This window comes from Podarcis tiliguerta (genome assembly GCF_965153285.1).
Source record: "Podarcis tiliguerta genome assembly, chromosome: 9".
NCBI lineage: Eukaryota > Metazoa > Chordata > Lepidosauria > Squamata > Lacertidae > Podarcis > Podarcis tiliguerta.
This window is the reverse complement of record NC_139542.1, coordinates 29,374,904-29,390,159: the sequence shown is the minus strand read 5'-3', so window position 1 is coordinate 29,390,159 and position 15,256 is coordinate 29,374,904. Positions and strand designations below refer to the sequence as shown.

The window sequence follows — 15,256 nt, the reverse complement described above, 5'->3', positions numbered from 1 at the left end:
ACAAACAGGATGATCTCATGAAATTATGTTAATAGAGTCCCTTAGCGATAGGAAATATTGATGCCAGCACCATGCATTTGCATGGTCATTTTTAAGACGACTGTGTTCAGATTTTGATCAGTTGCATTCGAAACAGATGGATTTCAAAAAGGATAAGTGCAAAGCACAAATGTGGAATTATTGCAGGAACTAGGACTATGCCTTGGCTCACTGCAGCCAAATTATATGAGATAAACTTAAATCTCAGATGCATAGGATTGCTGCTGTGGTTGACTTTCTGGCACCTTTGTGGGGAAACGGTGTGGTGCTGCATATTTTTCTCCTGTAGAGCCAGACTAGATGATACATTAAATATGCTGTTGTGTTTAATGTCAAAGTTTTTTAATTATTTGAAAATAATTATTTAGATCTGTTATTATCTGGGTTCAGACCTGGCCATGGGACTGAGTCAGCTTTGGTTGCCCTGGTGGGTGAACTTTACAGATAATAGAACCATGCTCCCCCATGTGATTCCCCTCCCTCCCCAGAGTTCTTGTAAAATGTCCAGCCTTTGCTTTCTTCAAAGGGAAGGCCACACACAATTGGATACAACCCCAATGCTGTTTCTGTAGGAAGGGGAAAGATTTGTCATTGGAGTATACATAATAAAGCACATATGTTCAAGCACTACATATATGCTTCTCTTTACATCCTAATTACAGAGAGCAATAGTAGACGTGGGTAGCTGATCACCAGTTAAATGTGATTTGTCTACACAAAAGTCATAACATAGAAATCTGTTCCAGCCAGCTTCATTGTTTGTTTCAGACAATGGCAGGAGATAAGTAGATAAACTGGAAGATGAAAACAAAGACATAAGAAAGCATGGTAGCAACATTGCTTGAAGAGCAATCTGTCTAATCTACCCAGAAAAGAACACAAATGAAAATTGCAAATGTACACAGATAGTTCTTAGAGGTTTTGTGATGCATTAAACAGAATGGTAACGGTAGCCAAGAGGAGATTTTCCAAGTTAAAGCTTACTGTAGGAGAAGGCTAAAATTTTGCAATTCAATTATGACAATGACAAACTTTGAAAACAGCACCATTGCCTGAAGTGTTTAATATTATTCTGGCTGTAACATTAAAACGGCAGCAATTTCCTCACTAATGTGTATCTAATCTAACTGGCACATCTCCAGGGCTGAAGGGCAAATCTAGTTTCTCACCAGTGGAATGTTTTAAGACGGTGCAAATCCTTCCACACATCCCTTTTCTTTTCATTGGAAAGATTAACTATTGATAGGTGAATCAAGTACTACCATTAATAAGGATCGTAGAAACAACATCCTGCATTATATCATATTGGCTCACTTTCTTTCAAAAGCACAAAGCAAAAGGGCCTTACATCAACCCAGACTGTTTGTTCAAACTGTTGGTCTGCTCCGATTGACCGTGGCTCTCCAAGCTTGTAGGCTGAAACTTTTCACATTACCTGGAAGTGCCAGACATGGATCCTGGGACGTTTTACACAAAGCACACGTGCTCCGCCATTGAACGATGGCACCGCACTCTGTTCTCCTTGCATAGTATCTATTTTAGAGGTATATTAGTTGTGGGTCACTGATATCTTCAACTGTGTGGCCTTAAGTTGCACTGAGCACTTGTGTACTGGAGTAGCCTTCATTCTTTTTGCAGATGTTTTGATTAGAATGCCACTAAATGTACATATAGAGAACCCACAGAGGATCAGGCTATCAATGGCTACTAGCCATAACAGCTATGTATTACCTGCTGTGTCAGTTGATATCCTTTTAAATACCAGCTTATGGGAATCACAAGTGGGGGGAGTGCTGTTGCACTCATGTCCTGCTTGCAGGAATCTGGCTGACCACTGTGAGAACAGGTTGCTGGTTTGATGGGCTTTTAGTCTGCTCCACCTAGTCTGTGTACTTAGGTTGGTGGAAGGAAAAGAGTTCCCGAAACTTACTTCCATAGGCTTGTGCATTCTACCTCTAGAATGGAAGTATTGATGTGCAGAGGAAGAGGTTTATGCTCTTTGCATTTGCTCTGCCCCTGGAACTTTTTTTTCAGAGTAGGCATGTATTGTAAATATATAGATAGAGATACTTGGATTTACAATGTTTTGCTGAAATGCAAGCTCCAGTTGGATAAACTCTGTTTCACATGACGAACACATGAAGATTTTAGTAACAAGGGCTTTAAAACGGGATGCTTGCTTTTGAAAGTGGCAGCCTGGCTGCTTTGAGTTGTGAAGCTCACTCATAATACCTTAAATGACAAATTCTCCAACCAGTATATATAAAATATAACACTGGGCTATGATAAGTCCCTTTAGCACCCTCAAAACAGAACGTCAGCCTTCTCCTTTGGTGAACAAGCTGCATGGATGCCTCACTCAATGAAATGTTGCCTCCAATGAAACTTTACAAACAAATGCATTCCAAACGGCCATTTTCTATACAGTCATACCTTGTGTTGAATGCGCTTTGGGTTGAGCACATTTGTTGCGCTCCACGGCAACCCATGCTCCGTTACGTCTGGGTTTCGCCGCTTGGGCATGCGCAGACGCGCTGAAAAGTGATGCGCGCATGTGCGCGCAGACGTGCCGTTGCTAGTTACGTTTGCTTCTGGATGCGAAGGGGGCTCCAGAATGGATCCCGTTCATATCCAGAAGTACCACTATATTCAAAAAATTGCATTTGAATGGGTTTTTAGAAGTTATAGCAGGCTGGGAAGTTCACTATATTTCAAAGGAATTGCATTCTAATTGTTTTGTGCCGGGTATAAATGTCAGCCTCTGTACACAATTCAAAAACTCAGTTAACCCTGTTCTGGCAAATTCTCTCGTGTCCTGCTTCTGTGAATGTCCTCTGTGCACAGACTGTTTTAACTTCAGTCCTCACTCAAATGGCCTTGTGTAAGGAGGGGCTTTGGTTTTCTGATTAATATTTCACTGCCGAGAGATTAGTTCCTTATGAGTAGGTATGCATAAAATGTTATTATAAATGTCTAATTCTACTTAGATCAGCTTAGCTTGGCAATGTAAATTATTCATACTTAAGGCGCTGGAATATTGCCTCATCATTTAGATTACATATTTAAGATGCATTGAGTGAAGGAGAAATATGAACAAGGGTTGTTTTGGAATTTTCCATAATGCATAGGATTAAGAGGCAAACAGATCCAAGATAATAAAATTCAGCATTGTAGTTCCTAAAAGTAGCCTTGTTAGTCTGTTGTAAAAAGGAAAAGAGCTTTGTGGCGCATTGAAGACCCACAGATTTATCATGTCCTCAAAAGCTTATGCTGCTATAAATTTGTGTGCCTTCAAGGTGCCACAAGGCTCCTGTTTTGTTTTCACTGGTAAAGCATTTTTGTTAGATTAAAGACCAAAGGAGGTATTTTGTTCTTCATAGAATGCATACTGCCCATATACTTCTTAAAATGACCCAAGACCCCTGTGAGATGCCAGCAGCTAAATTTGGTATGGATTTGTTTACAGAGCTGGAAGCAAATTTAATAAATCAAGGAAATGGATTTTTGAGCGCCTGTTGGGGAAAATGATGTGCTGTAGGAAAAATCTAAACAATGCAGAAGTTGGGTCGTGAGATTGTAAGTTGTCTCTGCTGTTCCTGACTTGCTGAGTTCAAGAATTCGTGAGACAGGCTTTGCAACATAATGAATTTTCCCATAATATTTTATCTTTATTGTCCATGCAAGCCTAATATAAGTGTGTGTGTGTGTTTTGTGTGTGTTTTATGAGTTAGTCAGAAGTAGTTGGCAAGGAATCTTACATAATTTTGTTTAGACTTGTTTAGCGTCTAGATACATTCAACAAAATGTAAGATTGATTCAGAGTTCAAATCTGCCTGGCTATCAACTGGGTTGAGTGACATGAGAACAGCTAGGTGTGGCTGGGCGTAGTAGAGAGACTGTGAGCCTTTGCATGTGTATACCAAGCAATTTTATTTCAATATGTTAAGATAAACATTTTCAGGATGCTTCCAGGTGGACACATTTTCCGTCTTCCAGGTATATTAGATCTGAGTGCCAAACCATACAGGGATAATGCCAGTGCTGAATCACAGTGGCAAACTGGTGGCTAGCTGGTTTAGCGTGGGTGGTGAAGTTCAACTCAGGGATTGGAATATATACATACACACACATCCAGCAACTCCTGCTTGTTACCTTATTGTCTTCTGGTTTTGCTGTCCGTTAGCTGTCATAAACAAAGTGACATGTATGTACAGTTGTACCTTGAAAGTCGAACAGCTTAGTTCCTGAACGTTTTGGCTCCCGAACGTTGCAAACCCAGAAGTGACTGATCTGGTCTGCAAATTATTTTTGGAAGCTGAACATTCGACAGGGCTTCCGCAGCTTCTGATCAGCTGCAGGAAGCCGCACTTTGGTTTTTGAATGTTTTGGAAGTCCAATAGACTTCTGGAACGGATTCTGTTCAACTTCCAAGGTATGACTGTATTACTGAAAAGAAAAAGAAACAAAAGCTGTGGCTCTTAACTTTGTACAATAAACTACATTCCTGCCAAGCAAGAAGTGTTTTCACAGTTCAATGACATTTTCCAGACAGGTAGAAACTCTGGAGGAGAGTGTGGAGAAGGCTGGTTAGGGGTGTGCAGCCTAGATGAGGGAGGGGGTGTGGCCTCAGGAGTATCCCAGGAGTCTGAGACCTGCATCTCCATCCCTGCTGTATACAGATTAGGCCTTGGCAAACAGTTGGTGAATATTTATCAGTTAGAGAGTTCTCATGCTTCCCCAGAAGTATTTAGTGACAGAGCGGCTGTTTGCTATTCCATGCCGTGAAAAATGTCTTATGAATCGTACGTGCCCATTCTGTCACTTTGCTTGTCCACACATTGTTAAGGGTTTCCAGTAGCCACAACATGAAGTAGGTTAGCAAATTATCTTGTCTTTAGATGATTAATGTAAGGTATTAGATTTATGATCTTGTCCTTGGAGTATTGAACACTAAAGGGCTTGGGAGAAATGATAAATCTTCAGAGGACCCCCTTTCAACTCCTGGATTCGGTGACTTCTCCTGGAATGTTGTCGTGATAGCATGCTTCTGCTATGCCGAAGTGCTACTTTAGTTCCATTAAAATTGCATAAGTAGCCTGTGTTGTGCATCTTCATTTTCAAAATCAAATGCTTAATTGCATTTCACTTCTGGCATGATCACGGTTAACAGAATAAAAGCTGGAGTCTATTTCTGTTGCACAGTCAGGGGAAGATGAGGCTACAGATTTAGGCTTTGGGCAAGCCCCTCTCTTACTTGTGTGAAGTCACATGTAGGGTAGATGGTCATGGCTTACCCAAACTGGGGAGGCTGCCAGGTCCATATTGGCCTGTGCTCCAGACATTCCCCAACCTTTGACCCAAATGCACAAACCGTGGTTATCAGGTAGCAAGTGCTTATCAGAAAGCAGCTGACAGTGGACACATGTGGCTGATAATCTCTCTCAAAATTTTGGAGTGATTGCCTGTTTCTATCCAGAATCAAATTGTCCCTTCATAACTTGTTTGCTGCATGTTTGTGAATCCACCCAGTCTTGGACCTCTGCTGTGTTTGGACACTGTAAATTCCAGCAGTCAGCACAACAGCTGTAAAAATCTCTCGTGTCCCTTAGTATTACTGCAGCACTCTTGCCCATTGGACTTGAGCATTCCAGCTGGATTCCTTCATCCCATTATACCACAAAAGAAGGTTTATTGGAAAGTGGAGCACTTTGATCCCAGAGTGCTGTAAACACAATAAACATGACTCAAAACAATTGCAACCTAACTATTATAGCCCCCTGGATACATGGTTTAAACTGGGGTGCACTGTTGATCATTTAACAGCTTTCACCCACAATATAATTTGGCCTTAAAGACCATTGTAAGTTGGAACCCACAGATCGTTAGCGATTAGGTGACTCTCAGGAACAGTATGCAAATTACTAACCAGAACAGCTGAAGTTAGTTGATTGCAAAAAGAGAGCTGAGATTGCAATAGCTATATAAAAGCAGTCTTAAATTCATCCACTTGAAATTTTGCTGTTACTTTCATTCTGGAACTGGTTCCAGAAAAGTACGTGCAGACTGTGTAATGTTTTCTAAGTCTGAAAAAAAAAAGTTCTGGGAGGAATGCCAAAACCAGACACTATTTCCAAGGGCAAACAGCAACACTGAGCTCATATCTTCAAATCAAACACCATATTCTGTCCTTCTGCTACATCAGATATGAGAAATCTTTGGCCCTCCAGATATTGGTGAACTACAATTCACATCATTCCTGGTCATTGTCCATGCTTGTAGAGGCTGATGGGAGCGGTGGTTCAGCAACATGTAGGTGGCACATATGCACTACATTCTTGTGACTAGGTAGACCTTTTCAGTGGCATCTCCCTTTCACTTTTTTAGGAGAATAATGTTTCTACGATCTTAAGAACAGCAAAAATACAATGAGCGATTATAAGCTTGTTTGCAGCTAAATTTCAGAAAAACTTACTCTTCTCCCCTCTTTCCATTTTTTTTATAGGCTTTCGAAAGATAAGCCTTGATGATCTCCGAAAGGCTTACATCGTGAAAGATGTCCAACAGTATATTCTTCATCGCTTAGATCAAGAAGAAGCACTGAGACAACATCTCACAAAAGAAACTGCAGAAATGTTGAATCAGCTTCACATTAAAAGCAGTGGATGTTTTCTGTATCTCGAGCGTGTCCTAGATGGAGTAGTGGAAAACTTTATCATGTTACGAGAAATCCGCGATATCCCTGGGACACTCAACGGCCTCTATCTTTGGCTTTGTCAAAGACTTTTTGTGAGAAAACAGTTTGCAAAGGTGCAACCTATTCTGAATGTAATCCTTGCTGCTTGCAGGCCACTAACTACAGTTGAATTGTTCCATGCAGTATGGACCAAAAACATGGCATTATCTATGGAGGACTTCCAACGCAAGCTAGATGTTCTGTCGAAAGTTCTTGTCGATGGTCTCGGAAACACAAAGATCCTTTTTCACTACAGCTTTGCAGAATGGCTGTTGGATGTAAAGCACTGTACACAAAAATATTTGTGCAATGCAGCAGAAGGCCACAGAATGCTTGCAATGAGTTACACCTGTCGAGCCAAGGATTTATCGCCTCTGGAGGCTCAAGAATTTGCTTTGCACCTAATTGATTCCAACTTGCAACTGGAAACCTCTGAACTGGCTTTGTGGATGATCTGGAATGGTACGCCTGTCAAAGACTCTTTGTCAACGTTGATCCCCAAAGAACAAGAAGTTTTACAGTTGCTGGTAAAAGCCGGTGCTCATGTCAACAGTGAGGACGATCGGACATCTTGCATTGTACGGCAGGCTTTGGAAAGAGAAGATTCTATTCGGACTCTATTGGATAATGGTGCTTCGGTAAACCAGTGTGACTCGAATGGTAGAACACTCTTGGCTAACGCTGCATATAGTGGCAATCTTGATGTAGTCAATCTGCTAGTTTCCAGAGGAGCAGATTTAGAGATTGAAGACACGCATGGGCAGACCGCACTTACTCTAGCTGCTCGGCAGGGCCACACCAAAGTTGTCAACTGTTTGATTGGGTGTGGTGCTAACATAAATCACACAGACCATGATGGGTGGACAGCCCTGCGATCGGCAGCTTGGGGTGGGCATACTGAGGTGGTTTCTGCACTCCTCTATGCTGGAGTAAAAGTAGACTGTGCAGACGCTGACAGTCGGACAGCCTTGAGAGCAGCAGCTTGGGGAGGCCATGAAGATATTGTGCTGAATCTGTTGCAACATGGGGCTGAGGTCAACAAAGCGGATAATGAAGGTAGAACTGCTTTAATTGCAGCAGCATACATGGGGCATAAAGAGATTGTGGAGCATCTTTTGGACCACGGAGCAGAAGTAAACCATGAGGATGTGGATGGAAGGACTGCCCTCTCCGTTGCTGCTCTTTGTGTACCTGCCAGTAAAGGACATGCTTCAGTTGTGAGCCTTTTAATTGACCGGGGCGCCGAGGTGGACCATTGTGACAAAGATGGCATGACCCCACTGCTAGTGGCAGCCTACGAAGGACATGTAGATGTTGTTGATTTGCTTCTGGAAGGCGGAGCAGATGTAGACCATACGGACAACAATGGCCGCACTCCTCTTCTTGCTGCAGCTTCCATGGGCCATGCATCAGTTGTAAATACTCTTTTGTTTTGGGGGGCAGCTGTGGATAGCATTGATAGTGAAGGACGGACGGTTCTTAGTATAGCCTCTGCACAAGGCAATGTTGAAGTAGTACGGACTCTGCTGGATAGAGGGCTGGATGAGAATCATAGGGACGATGCAGGATGGACACCTTTGCACATGGCAGCTTTTGAAGGACACAGGTTGATATGTGAAGCACTTATAGAACAAGGTGCTCGAACAAATGAAATTGATAATGACGGGCGCATAGCCTTCATATTGGCTGCCCAGGAAGGTCACTATGATTGTGTGCAGACCTTGCTGGAAAACAAATCTAACATTGATCACAGGGGCTATGATGGGAGAAATGCTCTCCGTGTTGCTGCTTTAGAAGGCCATAGAGACATTGTCGAGCTACTTTTCAGTCATGGAGCTGATGTGAATTACAAAGATGCTGATGGCAGGCCAACACTGTATATCTTGGCTCTAGAAAACCAGCTAACGATGGCTGAGTATTTTTTAGAAAATGGTGCAAATGTCGAAGCCAGTGATGCTGAAGGAAGGACAGCGCTCCATGTTTCCTGCTGGCAGGGCCATGTGGAGATGGTACAGATGCTGATCACATACCATGCTGATGTGAATGCCGCAGACAATGAGAAACGCTCAGCTTTGCAGTCTGCCGCGTGGCAGGGCCATGTCAAAGTAGTTCAGCTTTTGATAGAGCGTGGGGCCCTAGTGGACCATACGTGCAATCAGGGTGCTACTGCACTCTGCATTGCAGCCCAAGAAGGGCACATCGATGTTGTGCAGATATTACTGGAGCACGGTGCCGATCCAAATCATGCGGATCAATTTGGGCGCACAGCTATGCGCGTAGCTGCAAAAAATGGACACACGCAGATAATTAAATTACTGGAAAAATATGGTGCTTCTACTCTAAATGGCTGCACTCCTTCTCCGGTCCATACAATGGAACAAAAACCTTTGCAGTCGGCATCTTCAAAGATGCAATCCTTAACCATAAAATCCAATAGTTCGGGGAGCACTGGTGGGGGAGATACGCAGCCTGCTTTGCGTGGCTTGTCTAATGGGCCAGCTCATGCCTTTAGTTCTCCTTCTGAATCTCCCGATTCGACAGTTGATCGGCAGAAGTCCTCCTTATCCAATAATTCATTAAAAAGCTCAAAAAACTCTTCTCTGCGCACAACTTCATCTACAGCAACTGCCCAGACAGTACCGATCGACAGCTTCCACAGTATGTCCTTTACGGAACAAATACAGCAGCATTCGTTACCCCGCAGTAGAAGTAGGCAGTCTATCGTTTCTCCTTCCTCCACAACTCATTCCTTAAGTCAGAATCATAGTTCGCCAAACAGCGAATTTGAATGGAGCCAGGTGAAGCCCAGCTTGAAATCCACAAAAGCCAGCAAAACGGGGAAAACGGAGAATTCCAACAAATCCGGGTCTGCTGGGAAAAAGGTGAAACAGAGCACCTCCTCTCAACCAAAAGTCCTTGAATATGAAATGACTCAGTTTGATAAAAGGATACCTGTTGCCAAATGTGGGGCCGGCGTGCCCCTTAAATCAATGCCTAGTGACACTCAGTGTAAAATTTTAGTCCCTCCAGCCCATCAGGAAGTTTGCCGGTCTCAACAGCAGTTCCTGATCCACCAACAAAGTGGGGAGCAGAAAAAGAGAAATGGAATAATGACTAATCCAAACTACCACCTTCAGAGCAATCAGGTTTTTCTTGGCAGAGTTTCTGTCCCACGAACAGTACAGGATCGAGGGCATCAGGAGGTTTTGGAAGGCTATCCTTCTGCAGAGACGGAGCTGAGCCTTAAGCAAGCCTTAAAACTTCAAATTGAGGGGAATGACCCAAGCTTCAACTATAAGAAGGAAACACCATTGTAAGAGGTGAGGCACTTTCAGTAGGGTGGCAATGCAGCAGGGTGGCATCAAAAGCCATTGGGGAGAAGACCTCATGTCCTTACCAATCAACAGTGTTCAATAGGATTGGAGGCAGGGGGCAGCCAGATCAGTACCTTACATGCTCATGGTGTTAATTGACCAGAGGCATCCTATGTAAGTCTCATCATATTGCATCCACAATGATAACAATAGTCTTCTCTCCAATGCCTCTGCAAAACTCCCACCAATAAGAGTGTGGGGTCCTGTAGCTCAGCTTCCGCTCAAAAGCACTGACTGATAACTGTCTGGCACACCAATCTGTCAGCCACCTCTGACCAATTTCTGGATGCTATGTGTGCATTTAAATTATTATTATTATTATTATTATTATTATTATTATTATTAACATGAGTTATTTGATGCATATGCTTCACATATATTTTTAAGAAAATGAATTTTATCTCATATTGAATGGCCAAGCTACCATTGTTATTGAAGCTGTACTGCTTGGCATGGTGCTGTTTATGGAAGCAGCATAATAACATGCTATCTGACCCTGTGTGTGTTATCATTTCAAACTTGGTCCCTGCAAAAGAAAATGCATAAGCAAATTTAAAGTACAAGATTTTCAGTGATCACGACTGCATCAGATAGATTGCCACAGACAGCAGCTTATTCATAGTTTTGAGATGATCTACTTAGAATGTAACAATTTTATGTTTTCTTTTCTTTTTGTTTTCAAGGCAGCTCCATGACACCATGAATAAAATGAAGAGTTTCTGCCTGGAATGTTTTGTCACCCGGGCTGGAATCAAAGCATGTCTTGCTTGTCGAACCACATTGAAAATTACGAATGTGATCACTGCAGTACAGTTACCTTGATTACTGTAATGTGCCTAAAGAAAAAAAAATAAGGCTGCCTTCTTAAATGTAACCTTCTGTGCTTCAGAAAAAAAATTATTTTGTGTACTTTGTACTTACTACACAGAATAAGCACTTTCTTTTCTTCCTCAGTAGCAGAACAAGATACGTTGTATTTCCACTCACACAGCTGAAAAGTTGTTAAGAGCTAGAAATTTGAGTTCTCTGTTCCAGAAGGCTTTATCAGTGTAAATGTGCCACAGTGGACTTTGTGACAAACAGCAATGCTTTCTGTATTTATTTTACATTCATGTGCAAAAGAAACTCTGCACACAGTCAACCAGACAATGAACGTTCAATGTCACCTCAAAGACTAAGGGAACCCCTCCTCCATTGACCCAAGCTAGAGTTCCCGTTAATTATTTGAACCCACTTCTAGAAGTGTTGCGGCGTACTTTTGGTGTAGGACTTTAGGTGCCATTAGACTTTTTGTTGTTTTGCTGCAGGGTCCACCATGATCAAAATCCACATAAAAGACCTCAGAGAGTACTCTTTGCATGGAGACTAGGTAATGTGAATTGGCCCATCCCCAGATAACAGCCACAGCAGCAGGCGACACCACCTGTGGTAGCTGAGAAATCACAACTGCAGTCTCAGACATCAGTGTCTGAGGCTGTAGAGAATCTGGTTTATGCATTTCATTCTGTATCTGCTCGTGGGAGGGTAAAGTAACAGAAGCCACAGCAAACATGTAACGCGGGGCAGATTTTGAATATGTAAACTGGCTCAAAACACAAGCTACTCTTCTGTACACGTAAAATCACATTTGCATTGCTGTAATGTACAGTTGGTTTTCTGTGTTGTTCAGATGTTTCTCATAAGGAAAGCAACTCTTGTGACGGCGTTGGCTAACTTCAGTACTTACCTTCAGCCTGGGGCGGAGTACGACAGTGCAATTTATTGGGTCCTTTCTCTGCTACTTGTTTTGAAGGTGGTTTATGAAGGAACAGTTCTTCAGCATCGAGGCCAGTTTTCATACTACCCACTTAAATGATGGTAACTATTTAAATTCGTTAGCTGCTTTCTCTTGCCCAGGGCAACCCAAAGTGACTTATCTGGTTTTGCTTATGAGCATATGAAATAGCTCCAGGTGGAGTCAGGTCTTAGGTCCCTTAAGTCCAGCACTGTATGTTCCCAGCCCTGTAACAGAGATCCTTTAACTTCAGGGGTGAGGAGCCTCTGGTCCTTCAGACATCCCGTTCCCATCATTCCCAGTCAGCATTGTCAATGGTGTGGTAGTCCAAGAACACAGGGAAGCCCAGTTTCTCTATCCCTGCGTTATCTAAAAGTGCAAGGGATTCGATATGGACCCTTCTACATGTAAAACAGGAGTGGGGAATCGTTAGCGTCTGGCAGGCCAGATTTTTTATCTCCCCCACTCCATCAGGCCTATCTTGATCAGGAATGATGGGAGCGGCAGTCTTAATATCTGGAGAGCCAAAGAATGGGTTCCCCATTCTTGACCTAAGTACGGAGGTAAAAATGTTGCTGGGTAAGAGTGTCAAATCATTACTCCCAACTTGCTCTGAACTTAAGTACTGGATGTTTTCAACACTGCACAAGAATATAGCTCTTCTTTCATGTTAGATGTATTGATCTGTAGAAAGACATCCCTAAAGGCTGCCTTTCTCTCTGGATCTCGGCTGTCGCTGAGATTATATTTATTTGTTTATTTGTGTGTTTTTAAATTACAGTATGTACCTTGTGACTAGATGGTGATATTTCTGGCCATTTTCACAAGAAGGCTACGCATTGCAGAAGTCTTCATGATTTTCAGCAGACTATAATCTTAATGTCTCTAAAAGAGCTGGTGGTGGTAACATGCCCAAAAGCAGACACCAGCTATAGGAAGGTCAGCTGAAAAGTGCTACCTTTCAGATAATTAAAATAAAAGTTCCTGCACATTTTCAGAAACGCTTAGGAATGCAGCATGTGTTTCTCTGTTTAAAAATATCCATTTGACAAGAGTGTGAGATTGTTCCGCATTGCTTTAATGTATGGTTTTTAAAAAATATATTGGCTTTTGTGGCCTCTCTCTCTCAAAAAAAGGTAAAATTAATCACCCTGAATTATTGGCAGGTCTGTCTTCTTTGCAATTGTGAATTGATGTGTGTGGCTCAGTTCTGCTAAGCCATGACTTGGCAGGGCTGATCAGCTATAATGCAGCAGAATTCAAGACTTCTTACTTTTTTCCTCGTTTCACAAATCTCTGTATCTCTGGTTCTGCTTTCACCTTTCTTTTCCCTATATTATCCAAAATCATCCCTAGAGGAAACTAAAGAAAGTGTCACAATTCATAATTGGAGACTAGGGAAAAGACTGATGAGCATTAATATCTGAACCATATGCGTGCCAGGGAAGTCACCTGAAAAGGGAATTGAATGGCAAATCTACCTGTCGAAACCTTAGCATCTTACACTATAGTGATACCCTTGTCATGATCAGTATTGGGAAAAGGCTTTGTTTTTACTTAAAGCATCATTTTCTCTTGTCAACTATGCTGCTATGCAAATGTCTGTTCATGCTCGTTATCCTCCATTGAAACTCTTCAAATAACATGGTGCACAGTTAAGACTTTTTTCTGGATTGGATTGTAAATAGCCTATAATGTACATTGAATTTCACATTGTAAAATTTTTATTTTATTTCTTGTATTATATTAAGCAAAAATCCTTATGTATATGAAAGTGCATAATAAATATATTTGCTTTTCAAGCAGACATTTGTTTTCAATTTGCTTGCTCCTTTTTCATCCTCTGCAAAACGGTATTAGGTACAAAGGTACCAACATGCTTGGAAATGGGATTCTGTTAGGGATGTGGACACACAATGTGGTATCTTGTTACGATTTATTAGATTTATATACAGCCCTTCATCACAAGATCTCAGGGTGGTTCACAGAACAAAATACAGAATAAAAGTAAAGAATTAAAACAGTACAGTGGTACCTCGCAAGATGAATGCCTCGCAAGACGAAAAACTCACAAGACGAAAGAGTTTTTCGTTTTTTGAGTTGCTTTGCAAGACGAATTTCCCTATGGGCTTGCTTCACAAGACGAAAACATCTTGCGCCTTTTTTAAAAAACCGTCAATGCATTCCTATGGGAAACCGTCAATGCACAGTGGTGCTTCACAAGACGAAAAAACTCGCAGAACGAATTAATTTCGTCTTTCGAGGCACCACTGTAAAACAATAACTCCCCCTTTCTGCAGACACATTTAAAAAGCTGTATATTCTATATTTATTCTATTCTATAATATTAATAGAATATTAATCGAAGGAATGCGGGTGGTGCTGTGGGTTAAATCACAGAGCCTAGGACTTGCCAATCAGAAGGTCGGCGGTTCGAATCCCCGCGACGGGGTGGGCTCCCGTTGCTCGGTCCCTGCTCCTGCCAACCTAGCAGTTCGAAAACACGTCAAAGTGCAAGTAGATAAATAGATACCGCTCCAGCGGGAAGGTAAACGGCGTTTCCATGCGCTGCTCTGGTTTCCAGAAGCGGCATAGTCATGCTGGCCACATGGCCCGGAAGCTGAATGCCGGCTCCCTCGGCCAATAAAGCGAGATGAGCGGTGCAACCCTAGAGTTGGTCACGACTGGACCTAATGGTCAGGGGTCCCCTTTACCTGGAATATTAATCAGCCCAAGATCTGGTTGAAGGGGACTGTTTTTGCTTGGTGCCTAAAAATATATATTGAAGGCCCCAGGCCAACCTCCCTGAGGAGAGCATTCCACAAATGGAAAGCCACTACAGGCAAGGCCCGTCGTTGTGTTGCCACCCTCAGGGACCTCAAGTGAAGGAGGCACATGGAGAAGGGCCTTGGGTGGTGATCACAAGGTCTGGGTTTGATCATATGGAGAGAGGCAGTTCTTGAGGTATTGCAGTCCTGAGCCATTTAAGGCTTTATAGGTCAAAACCAGCACTTTGAATTGGGCCCACAAGCTAATTGGCAGCCAGTGCAGTCGGGCCCATATTGGTGTAGTATGCTCAAACCTTGTAAATATCTCTTTGTCTCTTATAAGCATCTTTTATTATGCGTATTAGGACAGCTTGACTTGTGAATTGCATTTGGGACTAGTTGGGAGAGTGAATTATGTGAAGCTTTTCAAAGTCCTTATGAACAACAGTAGTGAAAGCTTGAAATGGTTACAGATTCCAACTTTGCAATGCTGGAGAGAGTTCCAATGCCAGAAACTGGATACACAGTAGAAAAATCCTACACGTGTGCCAATGTTTTTATTATCTTC

The 15,256-nt window shown here is 42.3% G+C and overlaps 1 protein-coding gene across 7 annotated transcripts in view; it reads left to right on the top strand.

Annotated features, from left to right (window-relative positions):
• Positions 1 to 13,727, top strand: part of ANKRD50 (ankyrin repeat domain containing 50) — a 43,451-nt gene extending 29,724 nt beyond the window's left edge. For all 7 annotated transcript variants that reach the window (XM_083457041.1, XM_083457045.1, XM_083457046.1 and 4 more), the window contains 2 exons: positions 6,542 to 10,092; positions 10,830 to 13,727. In XM_083457041.1, the coding sequence (XP_083313167.1) occupies positions 6,542 to 10,089 (3,548 nt within the window). In that variant the 3' untranslated portion in view covers positions 10,090 to 10,092; positions 10,830 to 13,727. The remainder of the gene's footprint in view (positions 1 to 6,541; positions 10,093 to 10,829) is intronic.
• The last annotated feature ends 1,529 nt before the right edge of the window (positions 13,728 to 15,256 follow it).